The 20,037-nt window shown below is 39.1% G+C and overlaps 1 protein-coding gene across 1 annotated transcript in view; it reads left to right on the top strand.

Moving 5' to 3' along the window:
- Positions 1-11,363: 11,363 nt before the first annotated feature.
- LOC309667833 (uncharacterized protein) overlaps positions 11,364-20,037 on the top strand; it is a 29,686-nt gene continuing 21,012 nt past the window's right edge. Inside the window, 2 exon segments of the mRNA XM_082476783.1 lie at positions 11,364-19,349; positions 19,352-19,690. Coding sequence (XP_082332909.1) covers positions 18,749-19,349; positions 19,352-19,690 — 940 coding nt within the window. The 5' untranslated portion in view covers positions 11,364-18,748.

The following is a 20,037-nucleotide window of genomic DNA, read 5'->3' as shown; positions in this document are numbered from 1 at the left end:
AATTCATGGAACTCTATTAGTAAAACTTGTGGGCAGGAATAGTTTTCCTTTTTTTAAATTCTGTGATTCTTAAACTACCCTTGGGCATTCTTGCACTAAATCTAATGAGCTAATAGTAAATAACTATTCTTGGAAAGATATATTTAAATATCTCTTCCCCATGGAGAATTCTTTAAGACGAGGGCTATGACTTAAAACATCCTTGTAACCAGGCCACCAAGAACATGTAAATATTGCCCCCATTACAAAGGTTCACATCCATCACTATCACAACATGCATTGGGTATTATTAGCTCCTTTTTACAGATGAGAACTTTGAGGCTAAGATTAGATAACCAAGGCTCAGAAGAATCATGTTACTTTCTCACATTTATCCACATGGCAAATCTAATAATTGAACTTTGTTCTCTCTGACTTCACCCTGCTCTCTTCACTTCTTATTCTTAAAAGAACTTAATTTTAAAGAAAAATGTGGAATGAATGAACACATACTCATGTATATATATATATACTCATGTATATCTATAATATACAAATCTCTTGAATATGTACTACTAAGTTCACAAATTTCCTCTGAACTGTTAGTTTTATAAACTATCTTAAGATTATACAGTCCCTGATGTATTCAGAAAATACTTCAATGCACTAAAACACTGACCTCATGCAAAGAAGACTTCCTGAGTCTGGAAAGGGAGGTCATTTGACCGTTTGAAAGTCATCCCAGGCAGCAGCAGAGAGTCTTTTAAAGAGATAGAGAGAGAGATTTATCTCAATCTCATAAAATTACAGGCAGAAATGTCTTCTGTTCTAAGACTGGGGAAACAGTCCCTGATCAGTCTTGCCCCTTTAAACCATCTCCAAAGCAGTTCTCATTTGTCAGGAGAAGTCACTGGCAGTTTTCAGGAATGAGAGAACACTCAGATTTGAGAAAGAAAGACTTTATAAGGAGCCCAGGAGCTGCCTGGTGAGAGCCATTTACCCAGCAGAAAAACAACCAATTCCTAGGAGAGAACTCCATACAGCCGTGTCCTGCTAACCATTTATGCTCCAGACCACTGATTATGGAGGGCAATTTCTTTTCAGTCTAACTTCTCTTCTTTCCCCAAAAGAGAATCCTGGAGATTGATTATGATTATAGTTCTCATTTAAGAGCAATTTTACCCCTGTACAACTTACAAGACAGAAACTCAGCAAAAAAAGCATATGAAAACATGCTCCATATCATAAGTCATCAGGGAAATGAAATTAAGACAATGAGATATCACTACACACCTGTCAGAAACACCAAAATCCTTGACACTGACATCAAATCCTGGTGAGGATTTGGAGCAACAGGAACTCCCATTCATTGTTGGTGGGAATGCAAATTGGTACAGCCACTTTAGAAGACAGTTTGGTGGTTTCTTACAAAAGTAAACATACTCATACCACACAATCCAGCAGTTGTACTCCTTAGTAGGAACCCAAAAGAGTTGAAAACCTATGTCTACACAAAGATTACACATGGATGTTTATAGCAGCTTTATTCATAATTGCCAAAACTTGGAAACAACCAAGAGGCCCTTCAGTAGGTGAATGGATAAATAAACTGATATATGCAAACAATGGAATATTTTCAGTGCTAAAAAGAAATTAGCTGCTAAGCCATGAAAAAAACATGAAGAAAACCTAAATGCATATTTACTTAGTGAAAGAAGTCAGTCAGAGGGGAGAGGGGAGGGGAGGACAAATTACTCTAACTGTATGATTCCAACTATATGACATTCTGGAAAAGCTGAACTATTGGAGATAATAAAAAGATCCGTGATTACCAGGGTTTGGGGATAGAAAGGAATTAATAGGTGGAGCATTGAGGATTTTTAGGACAGTGAAAATACTCTGTATGATACTATAATGTTGGATACATGTCATTATACATTTGTCCATAACCATAGACTACACAACACCGAGTGAACCCCAATGTAAACTATGGACTTCGGGTGATAATGATGTATCAATGTAGGTTCATCAGTTGTAACAAATGAAGGACTCTGTGGGGGGTGGGTGATAATGAAGAGGATATACATGTGTAGGGGCAAGAAATATATGGGAAATCTCTGTACCTTCCTCTCAATTTGCTGTGAACCTAAAATTTTCTAAAGAATAAAGCCTATTTTTTTAAAGAAAAAAACTAAAGAGGACTACAAAACTTTGAGTCCCTTGTGTGTCCCTTGCTAGCTTACAAAGGCACTAGGCTGTTCTGATAACTGGCCTGAAACTGACACCAGTGTAGTTATCTCTGTGGTGGAGATATTAACCATGTTTGACAGACAGCCTCTATCAAAACTGTGAAAACACATAAGTGGCTTTCAGCCTTTGTCAACTTAATACAGTTTTCGACAATTTGTGATGAACTGAGAAGGTTGGTAAGTTTTAAGAACACTAATTAATCAAACACGCTTCTTGGCATAAAAGGGTATGCCAAGTGGACATTACCTTGCAAAGACGTCTGCTATATGGAAGAAGAGGATGAGGTAACTATTTCCATTAGAGTTACTGCAGAGCAGAGACCTTACTTATACTGTTTAATGTTTTTCCCTTTGTCACAAGATTCTAGATCCCCAGGAAAGTCTGGAAAGACACGTTTCTTTTCAGGAATTCATCAAGAACCTGATAAAATATGCTGTTGTTTTGGATATCTTCTGGACTAATAGAAGCATTGTTTTCCTCCAGAAAGCACTTCAGCAGATGGGGGAGACATTTTCACAGCCCTGGATAAGTTTGCCAGGAAATGTTTGAGAAGCTTCCAAGGTATAGAAGCAAAAGGAGATGGCCAGGCTGTTATAGGGATATAAATGGGAAAATCCTGCTGGCCATGCTAAGGATTCCAATCTGAACAGTGCTGGTCCATGACCAGGGCTGCAGGAGATGGTACACAGTTAGCAGAACCTCAGGCTCTTCTTGAGCACAAACCCAAGGGATTTAAATTATTCATCAGCCCAGGTCTAATAATCAGTGGATACACAAAGGGTAAAATGACCAGTGTCCCTTCTGACAGGGAGAGTGTCTTTTCTAATTGACCTGTCCCAGGGCTTGAATACTTTGAATAACTTCTCTGCACTCACCTACCCATTTAGAGTTCTATCCTGAAACCACTGTCTTTATACTCTTTCTGCTTCAACTCTACTGAACACATCTTCAATTCCCTGAATATGACATGCTTTTCTCATTCTCCTCTGAACCTTGTCTCATTCTGTCCTCCAAGGCAGTATTAAGGCATTTACTTGTTCCAAAATTCTGCCTCAAATGCAACTCAAAAGAGATTTTATTTTGTATTGACACAAAATTTATTTATTTATTTACTTATTTATTTATTTGATATTCAGATTTCCTTTTAATTTGAAAATTAACTGTAAGTTTAGTCACATGAAAAAGGTATTATTGAATATTAAAAGAAGCACTTTCTGAAGTTACTATTTTTTCTTTTTTTAATTTATTTTTATTGGACTATGGTTGCTTTACAATATTGTGTTACTTTCTGCTATACAGCAAAGCGAATCAGTTATACATATACATATATCCACTCTTTTTTAGATATCCTTTCCATTTAGGTGACCACAGAGCACTGAGTGGAGTTCCCTGTGCTATACCGTAGGTTCTCATTAGTTATCTATTTTATACATAGTAGTGTATATATGTCAATCCCAATCTCCCAATTCATCCCACCTCCCCTTCTGCCTTGGTAACCGTAAGTTTGTTCTCTATATCTGTGACTCTATTTTTGCTTTGCAAATAAGTTCATCTGTACCATTTTTCTAGATTCCACATATAAGCAATATTATACAATATTTGTTTTTCTCTTTCTGACTTACTTCAGTCTGTATGACAAGGTCTAGGTCTATCCACGTCTCTGTAAATGGCACTATTTTGTTCCTTTCTATGGCTAAGTAATATTCCATTATATATATGTACCACATCTTTTTATCCATTCCTCTGTTGATGGACATTTAGGTTGCTTCCATGTCCTGGCTATTGTAAATACTGCTGCAGTGAACATCGGGGTGCATGAATCCTTTCAAATTATGGTTTTCTCCAGATATATGCCTAGGAGTGGAATTACTGGGTCATACAGTAGCTCTATTTTTAGAAAAGGAAACAATAGCCAAAAACTAAAATCTAACAGTTTTGCTTGTTCTTCTTTCTCTAGTTGCTTTAGGTGTAAGGATAGGTTGTTTATTTGAGATTTTTCTTGTTTCTTAAGGTAGGATTGTATAAACTTCTCTTTTAGAACTGCTTTTGCCACATCCCATAGCTTTTGGATTTTATAGTTCTCATTGTCATTTGTCTCTAGGTTTTTTTAAATTTCCTCTTTGGTTTCTTCAGTGACACATTGTTTATATAGTAACATATTGTTTAGCTTCCATGTGTTTGTGTTTTTTACAATTTTTTTCCTGTAATTGATTTCTAATCTCATAGCATTGTGGTCAGAAATGATGCTTGATATGATTTTGGTTTTCTTAAATTTACCGAGGCTCGATTTGTGACCAAAGATGTGATCTATCCTGGAGAATGTTCCATATATACTTGAGAAGAAAGTGTATTCTGATGCTTTCAAATGGAATGTCCTATAAATATCAATTAAGTCTATCTGATCTAATGTGTCATTTAAGGCTTGTGTTTCCTTATTAATTTTCTGTCTGGATGATCTATCCATTGACATAAGTGGGGTGTTAAAGTCCCCCACTATTATTGTGTTACTCTTGATTTCCCCTTTTATGGCTGTTAGCATTTGCCTTATGTATTCAGGTGCTCCTATGTTGGATGCATATATATTTACAATTGTTATGTCTTCTTCTTGGATTGATCCCTTGATCATTATGTAGTGTCTTTCCTTGTCTCTTGTAATAGTCTTTATTTTAAAGTCTCTTTTGTCTGATATGAGTATTGCTACTCTAGCTTTCTTTTGATTTCCATTTGCATGGAATATCTTTTTCCATCCTGTCACTTTCAGTCTGTATGAATCCCTAGGTCTGAAGTGGGTCTCCTGTAGACAGCATATATACGGGTCTTGTTTTTGTATCCATTCAACCAGCCTGTGTCTTTTGGTTGGAGCATTTAATCCATTTACATTTAAGGTAATTATCAATATGTATGTTCCTATTGCCATTTTCTTAATTGTTTGGGGCTTGCTTTTGTAGGTCTTTTTCTTGTCTTGTGTTTCCTGCCTAGAGAAGTTCCTTCAGCATTTGTTGTAAAGCTGGTTTGGTGGTGCTTTATTCTCTTAGCTTTTGCTTGTCTGTAAAGCTTTTGATTTCTCTGTCAAATCTGAATGAGATCCTTGCTGGGTAATCTTGACTGTAGGTTTTTCCCTTTCATTCTTTTAAATATATCATGCCACTCCCTTCTGGCCTGCTGAGTTTCTGCTGAAAAATCAGCCAATAACCTTATGGGGATTCCCTTGTATGTTATTTGTTGCTTTTCCCTTGCTGCTTTTAATATTTTTTCTTTCTATTTAATTTTTGTTAGTTTGATTAATATGAGTCTCGGTGCATTTCTCCTTGGGTTTATCCTGTATGGGACTCTCCACGCTTCCTGGGCTTGGGTGACTTCCTGTCCCATGTTAGGGAAGTTTTCAACTATAATCTCTTCAAATATTTTCTGACTCTTTCTCTTTCTCTTCTTCTTCTGGGACCCCTATAATTTGAATGTTAGTAAGTTTAATGTTGTCCCAGAGGTCTCTGAGACTGTCCCCATTTCTCTTCATTCTTTTTTCTTTATCATGTTCCAAGTGTCCTTGCCCCCATGGTGAGGCACAGCCAACCTCCGCCTCTCCAGGAAGCCCTCCAAGACCTCTAGGTAGGTCTCTGGACCCACTGTGGGGGCAGCTGAGACTCTGACCTGGCCTAACTCCCATGTGTACGTGCCCCCAAAGTCCATAGCTGTTAAAGCTAGACTGGTCTCAATTGGAGCACTTCTTGTCCATTCAGATATTCCACAGAAGCTGGGTTTACCAAGCCAATCGTGGGGGATTAGTCCACGGCTTGTGCAGCTGCACAGAGAGATTTCAGTTCCTTTTCCTTAGTCGCACAGCCCTTGGGGGTCAGCTTTTTTTGGCCTCACCAGTGCATGTGGGCCACCCTCAGGCTTCTGTTCCCTGCCCAGGCAAGATGGGATGAAGGCGTTGACTGACTGGGGCACATTTGCTCACTTAGGTGGGAGCAGCAAGAGGCAGTAACTGAATGGGATGTGTGTGCTTGGTCAGGCGGGAGAGGGATAAGAGGGCCATGACTGAGGTATACGCGCTCGCCCCGATGGGATCCCCCTCTAGTGCCTGCAGTGGCAGGGGCTGGCAGGAGGCTGCGACAGACGGGTGTGCTCGCTCTGGTGGGAGCCCCTCCCAATGCCCATGGAGGCAGGGGCTGGCGTGTGGCAGAGAGTCCGCGATGGTGGCCCTGCTCCTTGTGCGCCACTCAACAGTGGCGCCTCGCTTCCAAGGCAAACCGCACCTCTTCCAGGAGCATTACCAGCTGTGGAGCTCCTCATTCCCACCCCCTCAGGCTGTCTCTGCACAGCTGAGCTCCTCACTCCCATCCCTTCAGTCCTCTCCATGCAGTCACCATCAGTCCTTTCCCCGGATCCGCTCTCCTAACCCCACACTTCAGCACCCAGCGCACACCAGCATTGGTGTACACCCATCTCAGGCTGGGGCACCCAGGGCTGTGGCACAGACCGTTCGTGCAAATCTAGCTCTGTCCTGCCTGCCACAACCGGCTGCTTCATTTTCTTCCACTAGTCCCTGAAGACGCCCCCTTCTATTTCAGCATATCTCACCACCAGTGAGGGGGCCTTCCCAGGTGCGGTAAGCTCTCCTGTCCTTCAGCTCCCCGCCAGGGGTGTGGGTCCCGTTCCATTTCCTCTTTTCTTTTTCTTCCCTTTCTCTCCTTCGTCCTACCTGGTTACACTGGGATCTTTTCTTGTCCTTTTAGGTGTCCGAGGTCTTCTGCTAGTGCTCAGCAGGTGCTCTGTGCGAATTGATCCACTTGTAGATGTATTCTTGAGGTACTTGTGGGGAGAGGTGAACCCCAGGTCCTTCTATTCTGCCATCTTGACCTCGACTCGCCAACATAAAATTTACATTTGTGTTAAAATAGCTTTTTTTCCTAGATGCTCTGATTTCAAACTTGAAGATAAATTAATGGAGGCTGAATATGGTGGGTTTTTTAAAAATTTTGCTTTGATTTGGTTTTGTTTGGGGTTTCTTAGCTCTCCTGCTTTGCGGTGCCCTAATATTGTGCTCAGCCTGCCTATGGGATAAAACACCACAGCTGTTGCCTATGTCTGCAACATTTCTTCAACCTTCTATGATCTCCTCTCCTCACCTCTCTCTACCCCCTACTCTCCTGCTCTCACCCCTAACTCCTTTGGGGAAAATCCTCATTTCCTAAAATCTCATTTTAGCAATTATATTTGGTTAGCCTCCCTTGATCACATGGGGCTAGGTTGTGCCAACACCTATGTGATCTACGTCACTGCTCCTTAAATGTGTGTCACATGACTCTCTTAAGTATCTTGCAAAAATGCAGATTTTGATTCAGTTCATCTGATACTCTGCAGTTCTAACAAGCTTCCAGGTGATGCCAATACTATTGTTACCAACCAGGGTTCTTGGACTCCTTAATCAATAGAAACTGATAAGAGGCCAGATGAGAAATTCAGGCAAGGCTTTACTGGGACTCATGCTGCAGCAGGAGGGAGCAAAAACAAGTAACAGGTTCCTTTGCTCACTCCCCAAGGAGGGAGGAATGAGCTGGTTGCTTAAATGGGGCGAGGGTAGGGGTGGATGAGTGAGTTGGGCCAGAGGAGGTGCTTAGGTGGTCTGCCCACCCCCATGGTGGTACTGTGTGCAAGGATCATGGGCAGTGCCGTGCTTTTACTCCTGGCACCTCAGAAAGTGACAGTTGGTTTGTGGCCTTTTTGTATCTTATTGTTCATAATTGACTCCACCTGTGCATGCAATTATTTTTACTCCCTTATAGTTTCTTTGTATTCTGTTGCTTGAGGAGAAGTTTGTCCAGGTGAAAGCTCTGCAGCAAAGGGTCCCAAGTCCCAGATCCCAGCCTGTCTCACTGTTAGTTTTTTAGCAGCAAAGATCTCTATTATTTCCCCTTTTAGAGTAATTATAATATGATATCATAATTTCCCACATTCTTAAATTATATCCTCCACTAGAGTCTGTAATATATGGGGCAATGTTACAATCAGATCTTGTTCAATAACAGATATATTGTGCATACAATATTTTTCTAAAGATGAATGAATAAAGAATGTTGAAGGAAACACCTACAAGGCATGGTGGGAGCAGAGAGGAATGAAATAAATAGGAATAATAGGAATAGTAGTGTCCTAAATGGAGGGGATATATGTATATATCTGGCTGATTCATTTTGCTGTGCAGTAGAAGCTAACACAACATTGTAAAGCAACCATACTCCAATAAAAATTAATTTTAAAAAAGAGAAAATAGGAAGAGCTATTGATACATTTCTTTATCCACTAAAATCGAATGGTTAATGTTGGCCAAGTCATCAAGGGAGGAGAACTGCTACTAATTTGACAGGCTTGAATCGAGGGGAAGAGGAGAATCGGATTTTCACCAGACCATGTAGGGCCAGTAGGCATTGTAGGACCTTAATATTTTTTTGTGAACAGTGGCCCAAACAGAACAATCATTGAGGTAGCAACCAGGTTTTGCTGCTGTTATTATTGTTTGCTTGTTTTTAAGTTTATTTCTACAACTTGGATACATTAACTCTAGATTACCTGGTTTGCCTCTGGCCTCTTGCTTCTGTCTCAGACTTTCTGTTTCTTTCAGAACATGTACTGTTTACTGACTTACAAAACCCACAGCCCTGATTCCTGCTTTTCCGTTTCCTGATTCAGGATGACCATCCACAACAGCTGCTACATGCGTGAATTTCAAAGGTTCTGTAACATCCTATGACTGGATATAAATACTTTATTTCTGCAGCATTGAGAATTGCCTACATTTTTTACTAGTGAATAATGCTGCAATAAATGTTCCCCTACATATAACGTGGCTGGCATCTGATACTTTTCCTTTGAATAAATTTCTTGAGATGGAATATTATGAACATTTTTTTTTGGACGTTTTAAAACAATGATGTACTGGAAGATTCACTTCCATAAAGTTGATACAAATATTGTAAAATAGTGCTTAGTATGCCCTAACACAGCAACACAACACTGTGTATTATGTTTTAAAAAATTTGCTGATTTGATGGGTAAGAATATTTTACTGTTTACTGTAGCAAAATGTTGATACTCAAAAGTAATATTTATTGCAAGTACCTAAGGCATAGTTTTCTTGTTTTTAATTCTACTTTTTCTGTTTGGATTAGCAAGTTTGAGGAACATTAGTATGGAATCCAATGACATCACAGACTGTGGTATGTTTCTCAGGTCCGATGTTATTGATATTGATGTATCAATAACAGAATATTCCTGTTGCAATTGATTTTCTTGAGAGACATTTTGCTCAGGTTTTTCAGGTTGGATACAATTACCAGCTGCTCTTCTGCTAGGCTGGTGTGAGAGCAGGGCAGTGAGAAGGGCCATATTTTGAAAGTATGTGCACCTGTATGTGGATCAATGCTTCACCAGTACGCACACCAATTCCATGCGCATGTGCCAAACTCTGGCACAGAATGCACATGATACTACTATGGTAACTCTACTACCTTGAGAGAAAAGTAACATTCTTTTGTCCAGGGGAAAAGTAACTGTGTTCATTGTCAGGTAGTTCCTGAGACCAGTGGGAAAGCAGTCACTGCCCTAGAATTTGCCCAGCCTGGTAGAGAAAATGTTTTCAAAGGTCCCAAGGAGTTCACTGTGAGGCGACACAACACAACAAAACTTCATATGCATAATATAAGCTTACACAAGTGACGTGCTAACATCCAGCCTGGCACACAAGCATTCATGCATGCTGTGGGTTTAGAACATCTTGAATTGGAATCAGTGGTGAATGAATGGTCATGTGAAAATTCTCTAGGGAATGTGTTTGAAACCTGAAAGGGTCTCCAATAGCCCAGGCTTTGAATACTGGTTGTGCCACTTATTAACTGAGAGACCTAAGTATGTTACTTAAACCCTATAATCCTTGCTAACTGCATAAGTCAAAGTAATAATGGATCCTTCTACCAAATTTATTATCTTATAGTTGTGTAGGTCAAAAGTCTGACATGTCTCACTGAGATAAAATCAAGGCATCATCAAGGCTGTATTCTTTTCTAGAGGGTCTAAGAGAGGTCTAGGGGAGAATCAATACCCTTGCCTTTTCTCCTTCTAGAAGCTGCCCACCTTCGTTAGCTTACTGTATCCCTCTGCCGCCTTCAAAGCCAGCAACAGTGGGTCAAGTCCTTCTCATGCTGCCATCTCTCTATCTCCACTTTTCAGGACTCATATGATTAGACTGGACCTACCCAGATAACCCAGGATAATCTCCCATCTCCAGGGATTCAGCTTTCATCACATCTGCAAAGTCCCTTCTGTCATGTAAAGGTAACATATTCACAAGTTCCAGGCATTAGGACACAGTCATCTTTGGGGGCCTTATTTTGCCTACCACAAACATTTGGCATTATATCTTGGACAAAGAATGCATAATCAAATATTGCTGTTTTTGTTTTGCTACATTATAAAAAATAAAATACTTCAGGACAAGACATTTTCTGTGGTGAAACAGACTTGGTGGTGGGGATGGAAGCAGGGAGAATGGTTAGGAAACTACTGAAATTATCCAAGTGAGAGATAATTGTGACCTGGATAAGGAAGACATTTTTGGAGGCGATGGAGAGTGATTAAATTCTGGTTATATTTTCAAAGTTATTGGCATGATTTGCCAATTGTTTGTATACAGAGTGTAAGAGGTAGAAATCAAGGATGACTCAAAGACCCATCTACCCAACAGTGGTCCAGAAATGGTGGAAATATCTGAGGATCTAAAGGTACCATAAGTAGACAAGATGGATAGCCCATAGAAATCTGTGGGTACTATTTACTAAAGACTAAAGAAGACAGTATTCACCTCACATCAGATGTACTCAGATGTGTAAAAATGGTACAGATGAACATATTTGCAGGGCAGGAATAGAGACACAGATGTAGAGAATGGACATGTGGACATGGTGGGAAAAGGGAGGGAGGGATGAATTGGGAGATAAGAATTGACATATATACACTACCATGTGTAAAATAGATAGCTAGTGGGAAGCTGCTATATAGCACAGGGAGCTCAGCCTGGTGCTCTGTGATGACCTAGATGGGTGGGATGGGTGGGGGTGGCAGGGAGGTCCAAGAGGGAAGGGATATATGTATACATATAGCTGATTTACTTCGTTGTACAGCAGAAACTAGCACAACATTGTAAAGCAACTATACTCCAATAAAAAAAATCCTCCAAATTTGAACACAAGTAGGGAGAACTCCAAATTATTGTGATTACTTTTCTTCCATCTAGTGGACTGGGACTTCAAAACAGAATACAGGCTGAATTATGAAAAGGTAAGTAAACTTTATTTTCTGCACACTTAAGTGATGAACTGAGATTATCTACTACATTTACCAACACTTGGTTCAGTCTCTGAGAAAAACTTATCATTTGTTATTGGTATTGGTAATTATTGGTTAACCTGTCTGTTTTCTACAGTAAACTAGGAGATGCTGGACAGTAAGAACTATTGTTGTATTATTTTTTTTTTTACCTCCAGCACTTTGCATGATGTTTGGAATACAGGACACTTTTATGAAATGTATAGATAAATAAATAATTTTTTCTTAGTTGAAAGAAGAGGCTGCTAAAAACACAGATAGGTTAATGAAACAGGACTGCTGTTAATGATAGATACTAGGGTTATGGGGTGGAGTATGATTTACACTCCCAATAGCAGAGGCCTTTTAGCAATTAGCTATAAAATTTCATTTTAAAAAATCCTCTTCATGGTGATTGCAAATGGGCATGGGGTTTCTTTCTGGGGTGATGAAAATTTTCTAAAATTAGACTGTGATTATTGTTGTTGCACAACTCTGTGAATTTGCTAGAACCTATTAAATAGTACACTTTATTTTTTTTTAACATCTTTATTGGAGTATAATTGCCTTACAATGGTGTGTTAGTTTCTGCTTTATAACAAAGTGAATCAGCTATACATATACATATATCCCCATATCTCCTCCCTCTTGCATCTCCCTCCCACCCTCCCTATCCCACCCCTCTAGGTGGTCACAAAGCACAGAGCTGAGCTCCCTGTGCTATGCAGCTGCTTCCCACTAGCTATCTATTTTACATTTGGTAGTATATATAAGTCCATGCCACTCTCTCACTTCGTCCCAGCTTACCCTTCCCCCTCCCAGTGTCCTCAAGCACATATATACAATGGAATATTACTCAGCCATAAAAAGAAAGGAAATTGAGTTATTTGTAGTGAGGTGGGTGGACTTAGAGACTGTCATACAGAGTGAAGTGAGTCAGAAAGAGAAAAATAAATACTGTATGCTAATACATATATATGGAATCTTAAAAAAAAAAAAAAGTACAGTTTAAATGGGGGAATTTATGGTGTGTGTCTTCTATCTCCAAACTGTTCTTATAAAAAATCTTTCAATGAAAGGGCTCAGGACAAAAAATTACATCAGCTTATAAAGCACACAGCCACAGAAAGCAATTGCATAATGGAAGATACAAAAATACTGTATGAGGGAAAATAAGTCTTGTGGGAACCTCTGTACCCTGGAGACACAGTGAATGACACCACTGCCGGAAACTGGCCTCTCAGCTCTGTGACTGTCTCCAACCAGGCGGGCGAGAAGTTTTCACATAAGCTTGGCCCTCCCCTGGATCGAAAGCCTCCTCAGCATTCTGGGTCAGCCTGAGAGGGACAGAAAAATTGCTGCACAGGTCCTGTAAGTAAAATCGTTTTGTTCAATGAAAAAGCTCAACTCTAGACAAACCAAACTTTCTTACCCACAGAGAAGAGTTTCCTCACCCTGTGCAGAATTAGATTAGATAATGGGATGGTGGGCTGAGGCAGATGGTAGAATTTGTAGAATTATTTATTCTCGGGGAATCTATAGAGAAGGGGCATTTTGTTCTGCCAGGTGTGGGTGGGATACCCTGTTGCTCATTAGTCAAATGACTTAATCAGTTGCTAATATATTTATCCTGGTCAGTGGTTTGGTGCTCAAGAAAACCAAAGAGGTCTTCAGGGGCTGAAAACCTCATTTCTAAGCCCAGTGATTCTTATTAAAAATGGAAAAATACCAATTTTGAACATCTACTGCATGCCAGGTACTGTACTAGACACAATGCCTATTTTATCTCATAGATAAGGAAACTGAATCAAAGAAAGTTTATATTACTTGTAGGTTTCAGTGCATGAGCACTGGAATTAAAAAGAAATAGGTCTAGAATCCCAGCTCTGCTATTCACTAGTTGTATGTGATCCTGTATATGTTTCATAACTTCTCTGATACTTAGTTTCGTTATCAGAAAAGTGAATTTAATAATACTTGCCACATGGTGTTGTAGTAAGAATGAAAAGATAAAATGTTATAGAGTGCTTGGCAAAGTAACATTCACAGAACAAGTTACTAAATGGTAGCTGTTGTTATAATATTTTTTGTTATTGCCGATCTTGTTATTACAAGATCTCAAAACTAGTTGGTGTTTGAGCAAGGATCTAAACCCAGATCAGTCACACAGTAGCCATGCCATTGGCAATGACTTGGACAATACTGATAATGCCATATGGTCTAATTCAGCAGTTAAAGAAGTAGCCACAAGCTACAGCTCATGGCAGTGCAATGAAAGAGCATCATTGTGATCTAAGTGGACAGGAAAATTAGTGGAGAGACTATAGCTTATTTCTCACAAGAGAAAATGAAGGTTGTGCAGCGATTGGAGAGGCTGCATGGGGATGATGTGCAGGGACTGAACAGATTCGATTGTGATGGCTGCAAAAAAGAGTAACTTGGGGGAACTTTTGTGCTTCCTCCTAATAATATCCATTAGTCCTCCTTTATTTGTTGATATGAACAGTTTTGTGTTCTCAATTTAAGACAATTGCAATGAAATACAGCTTCGAGGTCCCACTACCAACCAGACTGGTATTACTTAGCCTTCATATATAGACCTCCTGAGGCTCCAGTTTTTGACATTTCCGAAGTAGAATCAATACAAATTTAACGACGATTTGTATGTTGAGGATGAGAGAGAGAAGGAGAAGAGTGTGTGGTGTGTGTGCATGAGGGAGACAATTCTAAGCAGATGACTTGCTAGAATTTGATGTCATTTACTGATAAATGAAGCATTGGAGAGAGAGCCAGGTTTGGAATGGGACGGGGAGTGAGGTCTTTGTGGCTCTTACTGAGGTTGAGGTGTCTGAGGATGTATGAGTAGAGATATCCCTCATGTATAGATAAAATAGTTTATTCACATTTTATCCACTGGCACTAAGAAGTGAGCTTTGATTTGTTCTCCAAACTGCTGCCAGTTCTTTTTCTAAATCATCAGTTTGATCTCCTCACTCTAGTTCCATGATTCATTACTGCCTTCAAGTTTAAGCCTAGAAATCTTGCCACAGCTTCAAAGATTCTATTAACTTTTGAAATACAGAACTCAGAAGAGGCCATAATTAGATTTAAGGTTTGCAAGTCATCTGGATATAAGTGCTATTTAAAGCCATGGGAATAACTACTATATCCCAAGGAGAATACATGGAGAGCAAGAAAGAAAAGGAACTCCTTGGAAGAAAAACAGACTCCTAAAGAACAGCAAAATTACAAGACAGAGAACAAAAATATTATTTGATAAACGGGGAGGGGGGGGGGAATCTCACAGAATCACTACCATCGAAGCTAATAAAGGAGAAAGTTTCAAAGTGGAGGTAGTCAACACTGAGACAATTTGAGATAAAGGAGAGGAAAACAAATGTGAAAATAAACCTTTGCACTTGGTATTTAGAATGTCATTGGTGACATCAGTTGGAGAAATTTCTGAGAGTCATTAGGGAAAGAATCCAGATTGTTACTGAAGGTGAAGAAATAATAAACAAAAGCAGACTGTCCTTCAAAGAACAATTTTGTTATTATAAAAGATATGGCAGGAAATTGAGAGAGAAACAGGGTTTATGTCTTATCTCTCTCACTAGCTAAGCACAGTGGCCAATTATGAAAGATGTTCAATATGTCTTGGTTGCATTGAATGTGTTGACAACATTGATATAAATGTGTGGGAAGCTTTCATTAATAGATTGGGGTAAAACTTGAGTATTGTAGACTGCAGAAAAGGAGTCAATGGTACTAAATAAGATGCTAACAAAGGAAAGGAATTTTGTTGGTGTTAAATTAGAAGAGATGAAGAATGATTTATTTACTTATTCATAAAATATTTGGAAATGCCTGGCTTTTGATGCTCTGAAACTAAAATCCAAGTCCCTTATCCTTTCCATGGAATTCAAGATGTCAATGTCCTTCCCCCCACCGCCTTCTCTTGCTTCATTTCCCACAGCACCCAGCTTCACATTTAAGGCTCAGCATATTGATTTTCTTGTAGTCAGCCAACAAACTGTATTGTGTCCTTATTCCATTCAGCCTCTGCTCCCTTGTTATGTATGTCAAGAATACCTCTTTCCTGCTTTCCATCCTTGTGGACTCACACCCACCCATCAAAACTTTACACAGTTAAAATTCATCTACTCTGTTAAGATTTCTTGGGACTAATTCCTCTTGACACACAGCCAAACACATTCATGTATACACGCACTCAGAATCTGTCACTCCACACTAATTTCTGTCTTATCTAAAGCATCTTACCCTTGTGCACTCTACAGCTAGTGGCATTTCTTCGTCTCTGATTCCTCTGATACACACCTTGCCGAATATAGTGCCTGGCATGTAGTAGGTGTTCAAAATTGGTAATTTTTTATTTTCAGAGGAGTCCCTGGACTCATTAAAGGTAAGGTTTTCAGCCTTATAAAGATGAGGTCCTGACAACCTCTTTGGTTTCCTCAGGAACCAAAACACTGTTATTTTACTTGCTTCATACCTTTAGTGCTGACAAAATACACAGTGAGCTCCCAGTTTGATGTTGGAATGAATGAAGTGTTTATGACGGATGATCAAGTGCTTAGGTGGGGTTATTGGCTATGAAAGGAATAAGGAAACCTCTGTGTCTGAGCCCAGCATGGGTGACGAGAGGGTGCAGGGATTTATGGTTGTAGACCAATGAAAAAGAAGGAATTCAAGGGAGTTCTCTTCTGCCAGGCTCAGCACAGATCAGTTCAACCTGCACTGTGAAAGGGAAGGGAAAAAAATGATAAGAAGAATAAAAACGAGCAGTGAATAAATTGAATTAATGAAATAATGTAAGGGGAACCATGAAGATGTTAGGTGAAAGAGAAATTGTTCAGGTAGCAATTTATTTTTTTAAACTGATCTCATAAAATTTCCTAGAACTCAATGACAAAAATTACAACTCAATCATTGCATATCACCATGAAAATCACTGTGGTAGGCAGAATTAATTGACAGAGGCCTTCTGCACTCTCATAACTGTTTTTATTATTCATCATAATACACTGGATATTGGAGTTATTTATAAACAGCAACATTCATTCTCTCTTACTTGATTATAAACTCTTTAAGAGGGGTTTTGTTTGTTTTATGTCTTAGCTTCTAACACAGCATTGTGCACAGAGTAGGTGCTCAGAAAATGTCTCTGAGAGTGTAAGGCAAGAGCAAAGGAAGAGATATTACAAGTTCATTCTGGCTCAACATTTTCACATATGCCACTCTAAAAGCCTTGGAATACTTCATCTTGACATACACAAAACATAGAAATCTTTCAAGCACTGAATTTCTTGGAAAGCCTTCTCCAAATACCCCAAACCTTTTGTACATAGAATTGAAGTGATCCCTTTTTCATGATTACTCTGCTTCCCAGTAACCCCAGGAAGTTGTTAACTTGAAAAACTGAATCCCAGGTTCTGTGAATTAATAATAAATAAACAGGTCAAAGACTTGTGGAAAATGAGAGGTGAACACATTCTTTTAAATTATTATAAGTATCATTCATTTAATAGGTTTTTAGTTTATCTTTCTGATCAAGACATACTTTTTAAAAGTAAAAGCTATAAAAATGTTTTTCAGAAATCAATCTATTTATGAAAAGTACTAATAGAACTTGTTAATCTTTCAAATTTTCAGAGTTAATTGTGAAATGCATGCCAGCTGGGCAAGACCATATCTACTTCGTTTCTATACAACGTTTGTCAAATTCACGACACTCAATAAACAATCATTGGAAGTAGTGTCCAAAAAAATTCCCTTTTTAAATAAATGTTCCCTTTATTGTTAACTCTCATTTCCATTATGAGGTTTGATAATACATTTGACAGTAATTTGATTGGTTCTCTGAGGACACTCTCATTATTCTAAACTGGAAACTCGAAAGTCATAGTTCACTGATTTGGTCAACTCATGTAACTTAACACTTTTTTTTCTCTAATTTTCCATTAATTTGAATTAAAAATTTCCCATTGTTAAGACTAAGAGATTTATTTAGGGAATTCTTGAGTTTGCACTTTGGGTGAACTTGTGAGGTCTGGAAACACTTAGGTTCCCCTGAGGAACCTTAACATTGGCTACAAGTTCATTCTTGTAAGTACAAGTTCATTCAGACTCAGCACTTTCAACATATGCCATTCTAAAAGCCTTGGAATAATCTAATAAACTAATCTCTGTTTTTCCCCAGACCCCCTCTTCCAACTCATACAGACCCATTTACCCAGTCTGCAATTCTCTACTCAATGAAAAAAAAAAATAATGTTTGCAACAAAGTTTTATATTCTCCTCCAAAGCAAAACAATAACATTCTATTAGGTGTCACCTGAGAAGTATGTCTTAACAAAACAGAGAAAATCTGTTCTTTGCTAATGGAGAAAAGCTAGTCTTCAAGCAGATTGAAGAAAGAAATATATTTGAACACGGCAGCACACTATAACAAGTGGGGGCAGAGCCCTCTGTAGGTGATAGGTCTGAGTTCTAACTCTCCATCTCTCTCAAATGCAATTCCAGATGCTGTACTGCAAGAGTCACTTGAAAGGTTAGATACTGTAGGCACCTGCTCATGACTGCACTGATGCCTAAGCCATTTATTATCACTTCATATGTGTTGCTTTGCATTATAAGTATCTCTTTCTCAATATTTTCTGGCTTCCCAAATTGTCTGTAAGCTTCACTACTTTCTGTTCTCATGGCCAATGTAATACTGCTGCTCTAAAGCCCCAATCGATTTTTCTCTGATGCCAACTATACAGAAAAACATTCCAAAGAGGATGGAATATGATTGGCCAATCTTGGGTAAAGCGTCTTTTCTTAGTCCAGTCATCTTTGGCTAGAGGAAAAGATCACATAGTATAAACCTAGCTACCAGCAAAGGGCCCCAGGGAAGAAAAATCATGGGCTTGGGAAAATACAAAAAAAAAAAAAAAGAGTACCTACTACAACAGTTGAAATCTTACAATTATTTTATCAATTTAAATGAGCCATTCATACTTACATAGTATATAGACATTCATCTGTGGTTAGTTTTTGGTTGAATAAAATTATTTGTAATTGGGTTAATTTTTAAATGTAGGTGCTTTTGGTTATTCCAGAATTTCATCTTGGAATTCTGTACTTTTAATCCAGCATGTCCAACTTCCAGAATATCACATCCTCTTCCGTTATTTTCCTGCTAACTGGTGTTCCTAGGCTGGAAGCCTTCCACAGCTGGATCTCCATTCCCTTCTGTTTTCTCTATGTAACAGCTCTCTCAAGAAACAGCCTGATTCCATTTGTCATTGTCATTCAGCCCAGCCTTCATGAGCCCATGTATTATTTCCTCTCCATGCTGTCCACCACTGACCTTGGCTTGTCCGTATACACTCTGGTCACCATGTTGGGTATATTCTGGTTCAATGCCAGGGAGATCAGCTTTACTGCCTGCTTGTCACAGATGTTCTTTGTTAAACTCTTCACTGTCATGGAATTGTCAGTGCTGTTGGCCATGGCTTTTGATCGTTTTGTCGCCATCTCTAATCCCATCAGGTATGCCACCATTTTAACTGACTCCAGAATAATTCAAATTGGAGTGGCAATTGTCATCAGGGGGACACTAATGCTGACACCAATGGCAGCACTTCTTATGAGACTGTCCTTCTGCCACAGCCACGTGCCCCACTACTCTTACTGCTTCCACCCTCTTGTGATGAAGCTCTCATGCACAGACACCAGGATCAACAATGCAGTTGGGTGACTGCCATGACCTCTACTGTTGGTGTGGACTCAATTCTCATCCCCCTTTCTTATGTTTTGATCATTAAGACTATCCTCAGCATCACATCCCCAGAAGAGAGGAAGAAAGCCTTCAGCACCTGTATCTCCCATATTGGGGCTATTGCTATTTTCTATATTCCTTTGATCAGTCTCTCCTTTGTTCACAGATTTGGGAAACAAGCCCCAGCATATGTACATTGTATGATTGCTAACACCTACCTGCTGATCCCCCCGGTCATGAACCCCATCATCTATAGTGTGAAGACAGAACAGATACGCAGAGCTGTGATAAAAATTCTCCATTCCAAAGGCACATAGAATCATAGAATTCTAGAGACAGTCTATGTCAGGTCATACTATCAATAGAAAAGTAAATCTGGTGTTTGTTGAAGCTAAGTGTGCAAATATTTAAAATCAAAGATGAAATATATTTAGAAAATCAGCTTGACTGACCTCTGTATTTTACAAATGAGGAGACAAGAGACATAAGAATGGGAGGAACAAACAGCCTGTCTAGAATTTCTCCTCTGATCACTGCTTGTTCTAAAGAGTTTCTCCTGCTTATGCTTGTTTATCCTGCCAGTAGTCTTTCTCTTTTTACTTTAAACATTCACGGCAGTTAGAATGACACAGTATGAAAAAGTGACTCCTTTTTGAGAAATA

This window comes from Balaenoptera physalus, assembly GCF_965194825.1.
Source record: "Balaenoptera physalus genome assembly, chromosome: 10".
NCBI classification, from domain to species: Eukaryota; Metazoa; Chordata; class Mammalia; order Artiodactyla; family Balaenopteridae; genus Balaenoptera; species Balaenoptera physalus.
The sequence above is the reverse complement of the archived record's forward strand: the minus strand, read 5'-3'. Positions and strand labels throughout refer to the sequence as shown.